Here is an 18,322-nt window from a genome sequence, read left to right on the forward strand (position 1 = left end):
ATTAACTGTTGGTTTTTGAACTTGTAATCACATTTCCACATATCTTGCACATACAACACAGCAGTGTAAGACATGGTGAATCTTTTGATACCAAATAACTGTAATGTGAATTTTGTTGCAAGTCAACCTTTCAACTTCCTGTTAATCTTTAACCTTTAACCTTTTAACTGTTACCTGTTAATCTTTTAGTAATTGTAGAGCTGTTTTTTAGAGCAGCAAAGACTTAAGGGGCAGCAGATGATCAGTCAGTCTCTCGCAAAAATTTGCTTTCAATTTTAGTCATCTCACAATTACCTTAGCATCGATTCCATTAGTTCCCAGAACTGTGTTGGCTCCACACACAAAAATATGCAAAATCCAGTCACGACATCGATTTTGAAGAAGTAAAGTGCAAAATGAAGCTTTAGAGTCAAAGACTTTAAAAGACATGTACATATCCCCACACTTCTTATCAGTTGTACTAACTCACATAAAATGGCTTAATAATCCTGAACTATTCAGAATAAGCTGTTGAAGAGAGATAATGTCAAATACTTTTACTTCTCTAGTGGCTTAGTATTTAATAAAGGCATAAATGAAACATAAAAAATTTCCAAAACAAGAAAAAAAGTACAATTTTCGGAGTTGTTTCATCAATGCTTGAATTATGTTATATGTACTGTAAGTGTACTGTAAGTGTACTGTAAGTGTCAAAACCATACATAATCTCTAAAAATAATCACAAAATGTTGTTAACATATGAATGCTTAAACCTTTTGATTTATTACTTCCCCAAAATTGAAAAACCTGTGAATTATTACCTTTTCCAAAAAGGCTATAGAAGCTGATTTGGAGTCACTGCAATTGGTATCAATGGAGTTTGTTATAAAGCAACTGCTAGCAACAATCAGTCAATCCTCAAGATGTATTAACAATAAGATGTATTAACAATAAGATATATTAACAATATGATATATTAACAATAAGATATACTAACAATAATATATATTAACAATAAGATGTATTAACAATAATATATATTAACAATATGATATATTAACAATAAGATATACTAACAATAATATATATTAACAATAAGATGTATTAACAATAATATATATTAACAATAAGATATATTAACAATAAGATATATTAACAATAAGGTATATTAACAAAAAGATATATGTTACATTTATACAAATCGATGTTTAACAAGAATTATGCTGAACCATAAAATTAGCTTAGAAGAGATATGCTAGCAATAAAAACACAGGTGTCCTTGTCTGTAGGTGATGTTAGAATCTATTTTGTATGTTGTATAAAGACACTCTGTTATTACTATTTAAAGCAATTTATAAAACATATGTGATTAATAAAAGTTGAACTGCTGCATTTATTTTATAATCTTGTATTGTATAAACAACTGAAATATTTATAAGCATTTAAATTCTATATAATATCTTATTTTCAAGCATTTCTTTGATACCTTTAAAGAAACGCCTTAACATTATTTTCTAAGCATCAAGAGTGCTCATAATTTTTCAAATAAACTGAATTATTTTTTGCCCGGGAAATTATTTAAACCGGTAAAGACTTTGGTCAAAAAATGCAACAGAATCAGGCTGCAAAGTCTGTTGTTAGCTTTACCGAAACAACTGTCACATGCCGCTAAAGTACACGTAACTATTTGGACAATCAATAGTTTGGAATACCTGGTTGTGATTGTTGAACCATAAAGGCCTTCTCAACTCTCGATCGGTAGTCTGCCATCTCTTTCCTGTATTCACTTTCTTCATCTAAGAGATCATAAGCGCTGTCATTGCCAACAGCTATATGCTCAGTAGCCTGGGATGTCTCCATTCTACTGTCATCTACTTTGAAGTCTTTTAAAGCAATTCCAGGTTTGACTAAGTTTATTTTTTCATTAAGTTCTATCTTCCTCCGCATGATTAGAAGCTTCCGGATGATACAGGCGTATGCGTAGCCGGTGAGCACAGAGGCGGGCAAGAAGATAGTTAGTAAAAGCAAGGTAGTCATGTAGAAGTAGTTCCTCATGCAGTAGGAAGTGATGACGCATGTACCAAACTTGGCGTTGTAACCAAAGTGACCGAAATCGCTCGTCTCTGGTATGATCACAACTACTACTAGCAGCCAAGTTGAAACCTACAAAAGATATCATAAGTGAAAAAACTGCTCTCATCTAAACTTGATATGCAACAAACAAGTAACGATGGCTCGTATTTACTACTACACATGTACGTGTAAGTTGGTTCATATGGGTGGAGCTTTAATGATTGTCGATGATTACTCATGCCTTACCCACTCTAGCCGCTCAATGACTGGCTGTTTTGCAGCAGATTCATAATAATTTTAAACATAAAAAAGTAAAGTGATTTTGATCTCTTCAGAGTTCCAGCAGCTGTTATAGCTGTCACTTCACTATCTGCTTATATTACTTCTAACAGATGAATTGTCAGCATTTTAAGAGTTGCACAGTTGACAGAAATTAAACCAAACAAAAGCATCATGACTTAGATAATTAGGGCCCATAGAAGACAAGGAAGATAGATAATTAAACAAAACGTGAGCCAATTATTTCATTTGTCAGAAATCCTGTAAAAAAGATGAAAATTTTAGGTTACATATAATGAAGTCGTTAGAAAACCTCCATCAAATTTGTTTGATAAAAATGCATTATTTGGATTCATATGGAGAAGAAGTATAACCAGTTCAACAAATTTAAAGACGCTATGTTTAACATAGCATCATTACACTATTTCCAATATTTCAGCCATGTAATATCAAATTTTGTTCAAATGTAGCAGTTTTTATCAAAATAAAATTTTAAGACTTATGCGGTAGTTGGTGTACCATGAAATTCTGAAAATTTCCTGTTAGCCTGATGTGTTGTATGAAGTTACTAAATGACTAGTAACTTCATTACAACAGGTTTTCTACTTAGAAGTGCTCACACACATGTACATCGCCGATGGACCGACAGCTACCCATCACTATAATATGCTAACACTAACAGAATGACTTAAGACTCAACAACAGTTGGTAAAAAAGACACTCAATTTTTCAGCTCGTTAATTATGTCATTAGTCACTGATGGTGACAGTCTTATATTTCAACAAGACCTTTATAGAAGCCTGAGAGTGAATCCTGATGAAGAAGCAAATATAAGTAGGCAATCAAAACATATTATTAATCCACAATTTATAACAGCGTGATTAACTAAAAGCCATACTTAGTGTTGTACATAACGATTCACAAGCATCAAAAAGACCATACAATATATAGAGAATATGAACTGGCAAAAATTTTGTATCAATCACAAAATGTATAGAAGCAAAAGTGGTCTTTGATTGATGACAGGATCGACAAAGCTTAAGATATAGATATGCAAAAGGGCAGAACAAAATACATGTAGGTGGACCGTCGCCTAAAAATGATCAGGTACATTCTTGCTGATCAGAACAGAACTTTATTTGCAAGCAAAGAGGATAAAACTCTAGCGTATTCTTACTGCGAGCAAACTTATGCCTGTTTTGGCTTTTGTGTACAGCTTCTTGTAAGTTGCTTTTCCTTTGACTACCAGTACGTATCTGTTGACAGCAATGAGCATCATGCAGGCCAGTGATGCTGACATGCTGATTACGATTATAGAACCTGTAAGTAAACAGAACAACTATAGTTAGTTCTTACATGGTAACACTTACTGACAGATTCATTGGCATACAGACTGACAGATACATATACATAACTGTTACATGCCCAACTTGAAGTATGAGAAAGAATGCACGCTGTGTAGTGCAAGTCAATGAGTGCACAAAGTAAGGAAAGGTTTTCTGGAGCGCTATGAGAGCAAATTGGACATTTGGCGCACGTTACAATGGACGATCAGTAGTTCATTTAGTATGAGACTAAACTAAAAAGGTAGCCACCTTGCAACGGTTTAGTTCATACAACAGTTTTTCAACAGGTCCCATTTTAATGTTTTTTCATTTTTTGATTTGATGATTGTTTTTTTTTACTTAGCCAAAAAAGGTCAAACACCTTGCGGCTTGTATTGCTTCAAGCGAAGTTAGTCACATCGTAGCAGCAGTAATACAAACTCACAGATACTAACTGTGCGGTGTACAGACCAAAAGATATACAAACCAACAAACAAATGTATTAACAGATATAAAACCACCAACCAAAGCATACAGTATGGAAAGGAGTTGCGGAATTCCAGTTACTTATATTGAAATGTGAATGCTTTAAGAATACATTGAAATATATGTTACAACATACTCTCGCAAGAAACCTTTGTTAAGCTCATTCAGCTTGAATATTGGCTGTTCGCGTCTGGCTAAAGTGAGATATCTCTCTTTTGCCTACCTCAGTAGAATTGTTACTGTGCCACGCATAAATTCTAGTCAATAACATTGAGTGGCTGCACTTATAAACATGTTTATGTATGCGTCTATGCATTTAACACACGCATCAAAGGTATCAACGCTGGGTTCAGTATATTAATGCTTGCTTAGAGGGTTTTTGAATTGCTGGCGCAGTAATGGTCAATACCGCTAGCAGTTCTTGCGCTTTGAAGGTCACAGCAACCATAAGTCTTTCATAGTTGTTTAACCTCTAATAATAAAAAAAGTGGAACTTGATAAGCAGCCTTGAACTTGTAATGACATTGGCCATATGAACCCACTAGAAGCATTATTGTAACGACATATAAGCAGCATGAATAAAGTATCATCAAGGAGGATTTCTGTGTAGGCAACTTAAGTAGTAATGTTAGCGTTGGTTCAAAATCTCTCAGACTATGGTGTTTACTAGTATATTTCAAACTAATTGAAAATAAGGAAAATCTCTCAACTCTATAAATTGACTTAACGAAACTTTAAAGTTCACTTTAGTAATATTCTGGCAAGTTACCAGTACTCATGGAACTGGCCTTTCCGATTGGTTAAATTTGCTATCTAGTCACTCCAATCTCCTTGACCTTACTGATAAAAACATAAAAGCAGCACTTGATAAAATTACATTGTATGAGCGAACTAACCAACATATTAGAAAGTATGAAGTGTTACAATTCTAGGCTAGTAGTTTGGAATTGCTACTAGCCTAAGAGGTCATTGGACTAGCAATGGAGGCTAGAATTCTGGTCTGACTCAGTCACCCCTCAGAGTGGTCAGCGTCTTTTTTGCACCTTTATAGAATAAAACCATATTCTCAGCAGTGGTCTGAAGATTTGCTATTGGAACTTTCCAATGCCCAGCTTGAATCGCATGAATGTCTCCCCTTATGCTTGACTCCCCAATGCTAAACATTTTAACTTCCCTAGTTGTTGCATTATGCTGCACCCATTGCAATCAGTTGTATTTATAATAGGAAAAACTGTCATAATCATAAAAAAATTCGCTTCTTCCTAGTTCCGAGCAATGAGAAAGCCATGGTTAAAGGAAGGGTGGACACATATTAGTGAGCACACCCGTACTTCATGAGGAAACACGGAATAAGCTTCATGGAGACTTGGGGTGAGCTGATTACTCATTCATCTGAACAGTTTAACTCTCTGATACTAGCGCAGCTGTGGATAACTTATTCTTCACACCAAATGCTTATCTACTTCACTTTCTTTCCATTCAGAAACAAATATGTCTAAACATGAATACATCAGAAAATCTTTGAAAATTTTGCTCTTTCTCAAACTTGCTCACTTTAGCGTTTGTGTTACAGGTTTCACTTTGTGTTACAGGTTTCACTTTGTGTTACAGGTTTCAAAATCCTGCATAAACTATGCTCAGAATATTTGTATCTATCCCTCCATACATACATGTATGACAAACCTCGTTTTCTATTCCATGACATCTAACATGCTACATCCACTATTGCATGTTTCAGTTTATAAACTTTTTGTTACAACAACCTTGAAGTCACTATTACAACTTCTCTGCATTAATATTAAATCCCAACTTTCAAAACACGTCTGCTAAACTTATTTAATAATTCCTGATTTCTGTCTTTTCACTTTTTCCTTTAAGCAGATAAGGAAAACATCCTTATGTTGAGGATCACTAATGCCAATAAACAGTTACACATAGGCCTACGTACAAATGCGAATAATGAAGCCAACAAACAATATCTTAAAGTTTCTCAGTCATGAAGCACCCCAATCACTTAGATGGTGTTAGTTTGGCCTGGAGGTACTCTCAGGCTATCAATTCTTAACTACCAGTTCTAAATAATATCTCAATTTAATTTTTAGCTATAGAAAGGGACGTTACTGTTTTTTTTAATGTTTAAAGAATACTAGTTGAGTTGTCTTTTCTATGTGTACTAATAATGATGGATGTATTGGGAACTATTTTGGTAAGCATTTTGGGAACTACAGCAATAACAACTATGTATTACAACTTCCATTGTACCAAAGTTAGATTTGCTGTATTTTGCCATATTAGGGCTGTGCAAGTTGTCTCTCTTGTTCTATATAGATGTTATATGGATGTGCTTTCTAATCATGGAGTTGGTGTAAAGCAATAGAACCTTTCTGATTGCATAATATTATGCTGATTAGGCAGTGAATACAGAACTATGGTTTAATCTAGCAAGAAAACACCTACCTAGCTTATAAAATAATTTATGGATTAAATATAATCAAACTGTAGAGCTTTCAGTTGTGCCTGAAACTGAAATGCTTTTGTGCTTGAACAACTGTTTTTCCATATGAGAAATTGCACAGCTCCTACCAGCAAACTGTACGACTGTAAGACATGCCATTGTATCTTACTAACTCAGAATAATAACTAGGTGAATAATCTTATGTATTAAAGTAATATTCATTTTAGAACATAAATATTTTATTATTAAAAAGCTTTTGAAAAGTGTTTTAAAAACACGGAATGCGTCCATTGAAGTTGATGCATACTGTAAAGTCAATGAAAAAGTATTTCTGTAGAAAAGCTAACATTAGGCTAAAAAGGCATTGTTAATTGGATGAGAGATGAAGTACTGTGTTAACCCCAAAGTAGCATACCAAACAAATCTTTCAACAAATGTAAAACAATTGGGTTCATCATTTATATACCTGTTGTACCCATGCTACATTGTGCAAGAACAGCGAATACAGTTATCAAGAGAATTTAAAAATATGTTGCCTTTGGCAGATACCAGAGCTCGACCACAGAATAAAAAATCTAGCTGAAAAAGAGAAACCCACCTCAACAATTAATGAATACATTAATAAAAATAAACTTACCTATGGCCTTGCAGAGCTCCGGCTGAATTGCATTATTATTATTATCGATTACAATCTGAACGCTGGAAACAGGAATAGTCAGACATAGTAACAGATCGACGGCGCTTAGAACTCCGATGAAAAAGTTGGGTGTCGTATGCAGAGACTTGGTTGTTATTAGTACAACCAGAGACAGGATATGCCCGACGATCCCAAACACGGAGATGATCAGCTGAATGGTGGTTATTGTCTGCTTAAAGGACTCGTCTAGTCTGTCCAAGGTCAGCGACGCATTTTCTGGCTCAAGGATGTTGCGTCCGAAAACTGAGCAGTCTCCACTTGATGAGTTCATGCTGACTGGTGACTAGAGCAGCTTAGGCCTTTCTCACATTCAGCTCTTGACAACTCAATTACCATATACCGAGATAGCAACAAGTGTTTGCCGAGTGCTACCTTGTGTCTCCACATCTGCGGTGAGATAGTAACAAGCTATTCGATGTACTGACACCTCACATATCTATTCTTATCAGGAGAACAGCGCAGGCTATTTTTATCATGTAAAGCATGATTGATGTATGATGTTAAACAGCTAAAGCCAACATGGCACGCGCTTCTATATTCTACTTAGATAAATCATTTGTACCAATCATAAAACTAAGAGAAATGGCTTGCAGCCAGCATTACCCTCACAATAAAAGGTTGTGGAAAGCATTTGACCCCAGATGATGGTGTTGATAAAGTGAAAAACTGTCATAGCTTATAACTCAGAGTGAACTAAACAATCTTTCTAATTTAAAATTAAAATTTAGTCACCCACAACCTGCAAGTTGGCTAACTGCACTTTAAGCGAACTTGGGAATCACTAATCCAAGATGACCACCACTCTTCACTAGTTTAATAGACCTACCCTTGTCTAGTCTCTACTGTTTTATAACTTTATAATGCATTATTAATCTCACTATAGCTGAGGACACGCGATCATCATGTTGACATGGTGCCAACATGATGCTGTAGAAAAAGCTCAGCATCTAGGCCAAGACAACCAGCTTCTGCTAGAGTGAAATCTCACCCTGCTGACTTTTAAGATGGCACTGCTCATGCTGCCAATTCAAAGTAGCTAAGAGAAAACCCACCCATCTGTACCATGTCAGAACTATAAACCATTGTTGTACTGTGTTATCATTTTCTGTACCTTAGTTACTTTTAGATGTTTGCACACTATTTTGTAACATACGCTACAAAGCATTGCGTATGTTATAAACTAGTATACCATACAAAGCGCCGTCGATCTGATACTATGTCTTACTATTCCTGTCTCTACCATCCAGATTGTAATCGATAATAATAATAGAGCAATTCAGTCACAGCGCTGCAAGGTCATAGGTAAGTTTCTTTTTGTTAATGTACTTATTGGTTGTTGAGGTTTGTTTCTCCTTTTTAGCTAGATTTTATATTTCGTGGTTGAGCTCTGGTATCTACTGAACACAAAATATTTTTAAATTCTCTTAATAAATGTATTTGCCGTTTTTGAACAATGCATTATGGGTACAAAAGGTTCGTTAATGATTGGACCCAATTTTTTGACATTCGTTGAAAGATTTGTTTGGCATGCAAGCGTATTCTACCCTATTTCTAATCCAAATACAATTTTTTTTCTAGCATAGCGTTAGTTTTTTTTACAGTAATATTTTTTCTTTGATTGGTATATCATGCAGCAACTTTAGTGGAAACATTCTGTATCTACGGTACGCTTTTTAATTAATTATGTGAAGCTTTATTTGGTAGATATTATTAATAAAAATGCAAATTCTTTGGGTAAAAACCAGTGGGTAGATCATCTAATCTAGTTTGAAATGGGAGTCATCTGCTCAACCGTAGAGTCAGCTCGCTTTATGTTGGTTTTACCCATTTTTCCACCTCTAAAACATTTGCCGAGCAGCCTCTGGTGGGCATTTCTCAATGAGTTGTTCATTAGAGAGTACAAAAGAACATTACAAGCGCAGCTAAGATAGACAAAGGTTATCTCAATGTGATAAATATAGGCTGGCTTGAGACCGTTCCTGTCCATTATGTATTCAAGGATGAGCGGAGTCCAACATAGACTAAGAATCAAGTATATTGTAATCATGTTAGTGATGGCGAGACAACGCTTCCTCCATTGCGGCTTTTCAATTTTAAATTTAAACTCTGGAATTGGTATGCATGAAGTTCGTCTTCCCTCCTTATGAAAGCTGTCTCCATCTACAAATAGAGTGTGCAAAAAACATTTTTAGCTGCGACTTGAAAAGTTAATAAGCAGGTGATTTCATTTGTTTAGATTAGCAGAATATAGGAAAAGGGCAACATCAGATGTTGTTGCTTAGTTCCTATACCAGAGCAAATATATAAACTGTTCTATTTGTCGAATATGCCTCCATGACGTTTTAGTATAATAGCAAAATTTTTATTTAGAGTCGACTTCTCCTGCTTACATTGCTATTGTATTAAGATACGGCCACACGTAACGAACTTTTTTTTCATTCTGACCAAAATCACGAAATGAATGAAAAACACAAAATTATTCGGCCGAAATTCACAGAATTGTCTGAGTTGTGCATGAACACTGAATTGTCGATGAAACGCTTTTAATTGGCTTAAATAAAATAAATAAAAAAATTATTAGCGAGCACGATTTTAGCAGCTTTCGATATGTATATAGTCCAAGACACATACCGCGACACACAAAAAATACCAACGCAATGTGCCATAGTAAATACGATGCAACTGACTTGATTGCGCTATTGTTGGTTCTTTTGGTGTTACAAATGTTTCAAAGATTAGTTGTTTGAACTAAAAAAAAGGTGATGGCATGCTTTTGTCATGTAGTGACAATGCTTGGTAGTGTTCTCATCATCTCTAGTAGAGAAACACACCGCTAGGACTAGCTTTTCATAAACAATCTTTGGGTGGTCCTAACACTTATCAAGGGCTTCTGGAACTGTCAGATTAAACCGAAGGGATGCATTTTGCAACACGTCCGGTCTGACAGAGTCAGGTAGCCATTTCACTTGCTTAATGTTTAAAGGATAGAGGTGGATACATAACATGCCCACGTTTTCAGTGTGGTACAGTTATGGTCTAGATCCAAAAAACCCAGCGACGTTTGAGCCTGAGTAGAACATAGAAGAATATAAATAATCATGTAAACATCGTTTTATACAAAGCCTCACTTCTGGTGGCGGCATAAGTTCAGGAAATTTGCATACACATGCACTGAGCTATATTTCTAACACCTTTTGAAGCTTAGAATCAGTGCTAAAAAATAAATATTGACTGGAGGACTTTTATATTAGTCTAAATTAATAAAGAAGTTTAAATTCTAATAATAATAAAAAATTATCTATTATTCAATAAAACGGATATGGGAATCACCAACAAGGTAAAGAATGGAGAAGTAGAATTGTTGTGGTTAAGTAAACCTAGCTACTTTTTGAAGTGCGTTTTTGGAAGGTGAAAATTAGTGTCTCAGTAATATGTTATCAATTGGATGCCTGGCATTTCCACCACCACGGCTAACCAGCTATGACGTCATTGTCTAAACTCTTATACAGTAATCATAAACTCAGGCTTGAGCGCTTGCTGAGAGCTTTTTGTCAGATCACCATTAAGCAAGGCTTGAACCACCAACCCTATGGGGGACAGTCAAATACACTACCGCTAGGCCACACTGACACCCTATTGCTGGAGCAGAATTGTTTGAACTACAATACTGAGAACACTAGCTAGTAAACTAGGCTCAAAAGGCATAAAGAAAGGTGGTTGCCAGCCTCGAGAGAACAAAGGCAGAAAGAAAGAGAAATAGAGAGGGACACGGATTCTTTAAGAAAATGTTAGGTCAGATTTGTGAGTGTCCTTTAGCAATGACCTTTACAATATGTTGCATGACGGCTGTTCACCGATGCTTCACATATTGTTGCTCAACTGTCAAAGTAACTTAAAAGACATTTGCTATGTTTTATGTGTTAATTTTAATAATACTAGTAATAGATCTAATTCACTTATTGCAGGTGGATTATAAACAAAGGAACAGCACAAATATTACGCAAAATAGTAACAAATATTGAAGGAATACAATGAAGGCACTCAATAATTTAAAATGTTTTACAAATTATTCTTTAAAGTTATCCTCCCTTGCCATTTGATTATTTGCATTACATTTGCTTTTTCTTTTCCTGTTGTCTACCAAGTTGTTATTTGCAGAGAATTTTCATTAAGTTTAGACAGTTTTTGAGGTGTTTTTTGTTACAAAGTTTGTGTTAGATTGCTATAAAACGTGCTTCATTTCTATCAAATTTTTAAAATTCTGTTTATTGTAAGCAGCTTCTGATACAATTTCAACGTACAAAATGTAAAACCTTGTGACACAAAGCAAACAACAATTTGGACTTTTGTGATTATCAATTTAGGGATAGTTCCTTAAAGTACATGTATATAGACTACAATATATACACAACAGAGGGTGAGTAACTCCTTCATACCATGGTCAGGTCTGTACAGTTACATCTTATCAGTGATAACCTTGAGATAACTCACACTACCAGCACTTGAGACCGTTTACTCTATAGTTTCAAATTCGATAAAAATATTTGGTCTTGTTCTCTGTTAAGGACTTCATACGTCTGATAGTAGACATGTAACAGCAGGTGATGCATTTATTTGGTACAGTAACAAGTACTTTAAGGATATATATTCCACCAAAAAAGTTTAGAAGCGAACATCTATCGCTCACGTCAAATGCATGAGAATAAGAGCTCTGAAGTGAGAGTCTGTCTCTTTGCTAGTTTCTTTCTCATCATCTACATGTATATTAATAAATCTCACATTGTCATTGTCACCAAATCTTTTGGTCAATTTCCAACTTCACACTCATATGCTCCATGCCTACTGTCAGATCGCTGAAGTATTCAGTTTCAAAATCCGTCTGGTGCCTACAAACCAGCCTCGTAAACCCTAGCTGATTTGACACTCAAGAATGTGGCTTGCACGTGTCAAGGAGGATTGCCCTCGAATAAATGCATTTAGGGATTGTTGTCATGAAACAAGCGTAGTGATTTGCATTGAAAAAGGCTATCTACAGGCTATCTACGCACATGTTACAGGCAATATGATTAGGAATGATAAGAATCCTAAGCAATGCTGGCTAGTGAAATATGTTTGTAAAAACTAATAGGCCACTTTTTGTAAAAGTAAATCACGAGTTTGATCAATAAAAATATAATACTATGAGTATAATACTATATAGTTTGTAAATAAAATTAGTGTTCTATCACACTTTAAAAATGTGTTTTAGCTGGCTAAGATTGATCAAAATCGATTATAAGGAAATGCAATCTTCATTCTGCAACAAAACCTTTCATGATACAATAAAAATCTAACTGGTTTACAAGGTTTGCAAGACATCCATCAGAATATACCAAATATTCTTATATATTTTTGTGATTTTATGCAGAGAAAATTTGTGCAATTTCAGCTTTAAGCTCTTTCTTCAGTCTAAAAGCTGTTTTTACTAAAATGTTTTAAAAAAATGCCTGATACTTACCAGCTCCAGAACCTTTAGAAGTCTTTGAGTCACACGAGGGGCGGCGTGAGCTAGGTACATCAGCTGGTTTCAAATTTTCCATCAAGCTTTTCTTTTGGTTTATTGAATCTAGAAAGGAGAAATACCATAAGTTTATGATTGCATTTTTTGAGTGTCTCGAACTAATAGCTATGTATCAAATATGGTATGTTCACAGCAATTTTGGTAATACAAATAGAGCTTGTATTTATTTCACTTTAAAGCACCCCTATACTTCCAGTTACAGTTGCTTGTTATAAGATGCAGGGAATGCTGAATCTATAAAAGATTGAATTCTCTAATATTCTTGCAATAGGTGTTACTTGTAATCTGTGTAACTTATAAGATGAAAAATCGAAAGGACTAGTCGTTTAGATTAATAGCAAATCACTATTACGTTATTTGAATCGCCTGCAACCTGTTGCTACTTGATCATTTAGTTTTGTCGTTAGAAAACTTTATCACATTACAAAAACTACTCATGTATAACTTCCCATTTTTTTCTACTTAACAATATATGCATAACCCATTTCTCTAGTGTTAGAGCATATGCTCTTAGATGATAAACTCTACAAAATTGAGTAAAGATGTTTGGTCACCAACATTGGATATTACCTTTATGTAGAGGTCTGACTGATACAGAAAGATCTCCATTTAGTTTTGATATCAAGATAAAAGGTTTGCGTCAGATTTCTAATATGGCATTAGAAAAAGAACCTAAAATGGACCTTTCTAGCAAGAAACTGGTAACCTGGCCATGGCTTTCGCTTGCTAGAAAGCATGAAAAACAAACAGAAATGAAGTTTTACCCGAGTGAAGCTTTTGAATGGATATTTTGTGTGGTATGTCGGTGTCTTCCTCGCTGTCATAAACCTCATCGTCATCATCATCGTCATCACCATCGTCATCGTCATCGCCGAAACTGAGGGACCCCTTTAGTGCTGAATTTAGCTCGAGTTCCGTTGTAGTAGTTGTGTTTGCAGCATTATTGATCATCTCTGACCGTTCCGACATAGCTTCAGAAATTTTTCTTCTTCGGCTGGCTCTCTTCTGCACCTTTTTCCATATACGGTAGAGTCTAAATACAATATGAACATAGCTCCAACCGATGGCTATGTTTCCAGGAAGGTATATAGCGACAGACATCAGGGTTAACACATAGAGATAATTGTGAAAGCAATAAGAGCGGAGGCTACAGGAGTGAAACTTCCAGCTGTATCCATAGAGACCAAATCCAGCCTCTGGTATAATGACAATAATTATTCCCAGCCACAACCAGACCTGTAAGAAAAATCTTGTAGTCTACAAGGAGTTTATCAGGTTGGCATTTAGTCTGTGAATCTGTAGCAGCTTAAATATATCCGTTTGAGGTATAAAGAGTGAGGAGTTTGTGTTGGGTTTGACATACATGTTAAACTACTTGAAAAATAAAAAAATGACTATAAAATTAGGTGCAGACAGAAACTAGAAGCAGCATTGATGCAAGGCTATTATGGCTACTAGTACCCTAGCCTAGTACCCTCTATGTACTAGTATTCTCGAAGACAGATGGGTGGTTGATTGGTTCCGCCGGTAGCGGGTTGGTAGTACAGCTAATCGTTGCCAATTTGAATCCTGTAGAGTGCAGTCATTTTTGCCTCAAACTGTAGCTTCGGACACACAGAAGGACAGACACGGCTCATATTATGATAGTAAAGACTAGTATACCAGCAGACCCGCGCAGTGAGAGAGCATCGATTGGGTATATAGTTATTACATCACATGTAATAACTAAATGCACCAACATTTTTACATCTGGTCAAGTGGTTGAGTGATTTAGATGCAGGTGCTTTTGGCTGGGAATTTAAATATCTGAGTTCGATCCCTGTGCCGTGCAATTTCTTGTTGACCTCAAATTGTGGCTTTAGACTGATGGACATCTGTCTGTATGTCTAAAGCCAGTGTATAGCTCTTATTATTGTAAATACTACAGCTTAGCATCGCAGAGATCAATGGCAAGAAATCGTCATGGCAATACCGATGCTATAAGCTGAGTCACAGCATTTCAAATCTGTCATTGTATTTCCGACAAAGTACTATCATAGCTACAGATAATGTTATTAACACACTACTGCCTCAGTACACATTACTCATACCTTAGAGAGTGCAATTAGTTTGAGCATGGCTGCTCTCTCAATCTTACGATGCAAGATGATGTGGCAGCTCATTACAGCTCACCTGTTTAGTTATTGCTACTCCGCAGCCAGGTTTTGATAAAATACTGCCTTCAACCACGGAGAGCTAAGAGTTAAGTCTATATTTGACAGTACAGTTGCTTGCTTTTATTATTAGCTAGACAAAGTTTGGTAGCTCAAAGTGTACTCAACCCTCAGCCACTTCTAAACAGAGTAGATTTATTTCTATACAGTGAGTAATCACAGTTCCTATGGACTTACGATAAGAATGCTCAGTACCACTGTAGTCTTAGTGTAGAGCTGTAAGTATCGTGGCCTTCCTTTTACTAGCAGAATGTACCTGTTGACAGCTATCAACATCATTGAGAACAGAGAGGCACCAAGACTCATGGTGATTAGGTACCCTGTAGACATGTAACCCTTTACATTAACAGAACTATAATGGTGGCTGTACAGCAAAAAAGTAGTTTCTATTGTCAGAAGCATCTCTTGTGGAGAAACAGTTGCCCTCAACCAAACAGCTTCAGTTCTATTCAACGTAGTTTGACCAAGCATGAGCATAGTTTGCATTTGATTGGATAACATATTACTAGCAGCTGCAATATTTACATTTTTAAAGAATTTCATTTAAGCATGATCCTGAAATCAACAAATACAAGTCAAGAAATAGCTGGCGCAAAATTGTAGTTTAGTACTTTTATATATTTTAACTTTTCACACATCTACATGAATGGCAATAAACTTAATGTACTTAATCAGAAAATGCTGGCTACAGTGACTGATATCTGCTAGTGATAGTTATATATGTAGAAAAAATGTTTGCGACGAGACAGGTCTAATCTTTAGAGGGATGCCAATCATCGACACCATTTTATCGGATAGGTAAGATCATCTAGTGTAATGGACAGTATAGCTACTAAGAAGGCTAACAGCCCCTTTGTGTGTAAAAACTAATGTCCATATTCACAGCAGTATTGGGAACTCAGCGATTACAAGTAGAACAATTTCTAATCGCAGACTAAAAATATTAACAAGACAATGTGTTCGCTTATTAACAATCACCTAGTGATAAAACTGTCAGGTATCAGATAATAATTTCCTTACCAACAATTCGGCACCAGGGTTCTGGGATTTGGACATTGGTCATAAGCTGCACAGCAGAAACAGGCATAAGAAGACAGATAAGAAGATCAGCAGCTGCGAGATGAGCGACATAGAGGTTAGGAATCGTTTGCAACTTCTTCTCTAATATTATGACTATGAGAGAAAAAGTATTACCGCCGATGCCAAATAAAGAGATGAACGAGTGAAATACAACAAGCGATCGTACAAGCTCATCGTCCAAGTCATCGATATCCGACTGATTCACTGGAATGTCGATGCTAAGTCCTAAAGCCGTGCATTCGTTGTGACGGGTCGAGTTATCGTAAAGCATTTCAGCTTCTTGATAGTAAATTAAGTTTCTCCATATAATAAGCTGTCTGTCAGAACCGAAGATTCTTAATAAACTACGGATTATCTCTTTTGATGTCAGTCTTTGTGTCAACTCTTTTTAGCCTTACAAGCACCCTCTGCTCCGTGAGTTTTCAAAACGCGTCGAATCATTTAGTACACTTATAAGACCAAGTCATACCATTTACAACAGCAGGTGTAGTCGAGTTTGTTGATCTTTAAGCAAAGTAAACAAAGATAACCAGTCTAAATTACACTTCCTCCAATAAAACTCAAAGCTGTTGACACGACATTTCCGTAAGTAGAGTCCTTTATCTCTTAAAACGCTGTATCAGGCCAGGACCGTAGCAAAAGTGGGTGTAATATTCGCAGCATGAATTATGTGTACAACGATTTCTTACACTGAAGACTAAAGTGAATTAGACAAGATTAAGCAACCCCTAAACTAGTCCCAGAAGATCGAAAAGTTGCGAATTAAAAAGCCATAATGAAAGGGCTTAGCCTATATAACGCTTTAAAATTAGTTTGCTTTTTATGTAGAGACTTTTTTTAAATCCGACCACTGCACGAACAGTATCAAGTACTTTTTTGGTTACAAGCTGCTTTGGCAGAAACCCAAATAATATAATAATGTTGAATCGATTATTTGATCAGAAAGGTTTTGAAGTTGAGTTATATTCTTAGGTTAACCTAACATGTTTGCTTTTCAACTTTCAGCCAACTACATGTATATTGCTAAAAATGGTAGGGCTTATTTGATGCTATTGCTCGCTAAATAACGAGTGTAGCAGGAGAATGAGGCCTGTATCAACTACATCACAAAGAAATATCCTTATTTCAGGTTTGGTTCTATGCCTATCATCACTGAGCTCAGCATCGTCTTTCTAGATACACTTTTGATATACATATAAAGGTGCATTTTCGTTGTACATCTTGGTATACAATGATCAGATCTGAATAAATAGTGTAGCTCCACTTTGACCTGTACATTGCTCTAGTCAGCTATGAACTGTAACCTAATATCTAACCTAACTAAAACCTAGAATATACTGTAGTTCTATGTAAATGGCACTAATGTGTTTCTTTAGGAAAGTAGATGAGATTTTTAAGGCTTTGTGATTTCTTACAGAAATGTAAGACTTTGAGCAACATTCAGTCTGATAACCAAAGCAAATGACCAACAAAACTGATTTCAGGCAAGTGAACTAACTGCGATGACGATGATAAATTCTATTTTGAACTGAATAGGAAATAGCCTCTGTTGCAGAAAAGATGAAAAAGCAATATGAACAAAAGTTATGCAGTCAAAAAATTAATATTACCGAATGAGATAACGATGAACCCTAAATACATATGGCTTCAAATATTGTAGACCAAGTCATGTTTAAGAAAGCATAGAATATTTTTGTATAAGATTCTCCTTGTTTCTGATTGTCTGTGTCACCTATCCGCTCATCTTCAAGAACAGCTGCAACACCAAACCTGAAGCACCAGGTTGTGACTAATACCGCTAAACAACAGCGCGAGTCATTCCCGAAACCATAGCTGCTAGTTTGGAAGCAAGGATTAAGTCATTTTGTTTTTCATTTCTTTTCTTAAGCCTTTCATAATTAAGTTCTTATTGTGTTCTACATTTAGTTATTTGACAGAAAGCATTATCCTAGCTATTGATTGACTATTTAATAACAGATGACCTACAGTAGTTAGGCTATCCATAATTAGAAGTTGTTGCATTCTCTTGTTTAGTAGTGCAATTTACTGCTTTTCCCGCCAATACTTTATTGCACTTGCCCTATTTAATACTTACTTATTTTAATAATAAGTTACACGCTTGTTTACTTAAATTAGTACAATTTGTTTTGTTTGTCAAAGAGCTACGCAAGCCAA

The 18,322-nt window shown here is 35.6% G+C and overlaps 2 protein-coding genes across 2 annotated transcripts; both read right to left on the reverse strand.

Annotated features, from left to right (window-relative positions):
• Positions 1-1,674: 1,674 nt before the first annotated feature.
• LOC137400377 (uncharacterized) lies at positions 1,675-7,565 on the reverse strand. Its single transcript, XM_068086705.1, has 2 exons — positions 7,231-7,565; positions 1,675-2,095 (listed from the first exon to the last, which is right to left on the reverse strand). Exons 1-2 carry the CDS (start codon positions 7,563-7,565, stop codon positions 1,675-1,677), a joined length of 756 nt encoding a protein of 251 aa, XP_067942806.1.
• A 1,491-nt stretch (positions 7,566-9,056) lies between these two features.
• On the reverse strand, positions 9,057-16,418 carry LOC137400379 (G-protein coupled receptor 84-like). The gene is made up of 5 exons (XM_068086706.1): positions 16,088-16,418; positions 15,245-15,387; positions 13,619-14,090; positions 12,792-12,899; positions 9,057-9,454 (listed from the first exon to the last, which is right to left on the reverse strand). Exons 1-5 carry the CDS (start codon positions 16,416-16,418, stop codon positions 9,057-9,059), a joined length of 1,452 nt encoding a protein of 483 aa, XP_067942807.1.
• Between the last annotated feature and the right edge of the window lie 1,904 nt (positions 16,419-18,322).

Source organism: Watersipora subatra, chromosome 7, assembly GCF_963576615.1.
Source record: "Watersipora subatra chromosome 7, tzWatSuba1.1, whole genome shotgun sequence".
Lineage (NCBI taxonomy): Eukaryota > Metazoa > Bryozoa > Gymnolaemata > Cheilostomatida > Watersiporidae > Watersipora > Watersipora subatra.

Bases quoted from the DNA above. Each gene is read 5' to 3' on its own strand.
- LOC137400377 (XM_068086705.1), bottom strand. From the start codon at position 7,565: ATGAACTCATCAAGTGGAGACTGCTCAGTTTTCGGACGCAACATCCTT. The intron at 2,096-7,230 runs GTTTATTTTTAT...ACCAGAGACGAG, and splicing joins CTCTGCAAGGCCATAGGTAA to CGATTTCGGTCACTTTGGTT.
- LOC137400379 (XM_068086706.1), bottom strand. From the start codon at position 16,418: ATGCTTTACGATAACTCGACCCGTCACAACGAATGCACGGCTTTAGGA. The intron at 12,900-13,618 runs GTAAAACTTCAT...TCTCCTTTCTAG, and splicing joins CATTCAAAAGCTTCACTCGG to ATTCAATAAACCAAAAGAAA. The intron at 9,455-12,791 runs GTAAGTATCAGG...CTCTATTTGTAG, and splicing joins TTCTAAAGGTTCTGGAGCTG to ATGGAGACAGCTTTCATAAG.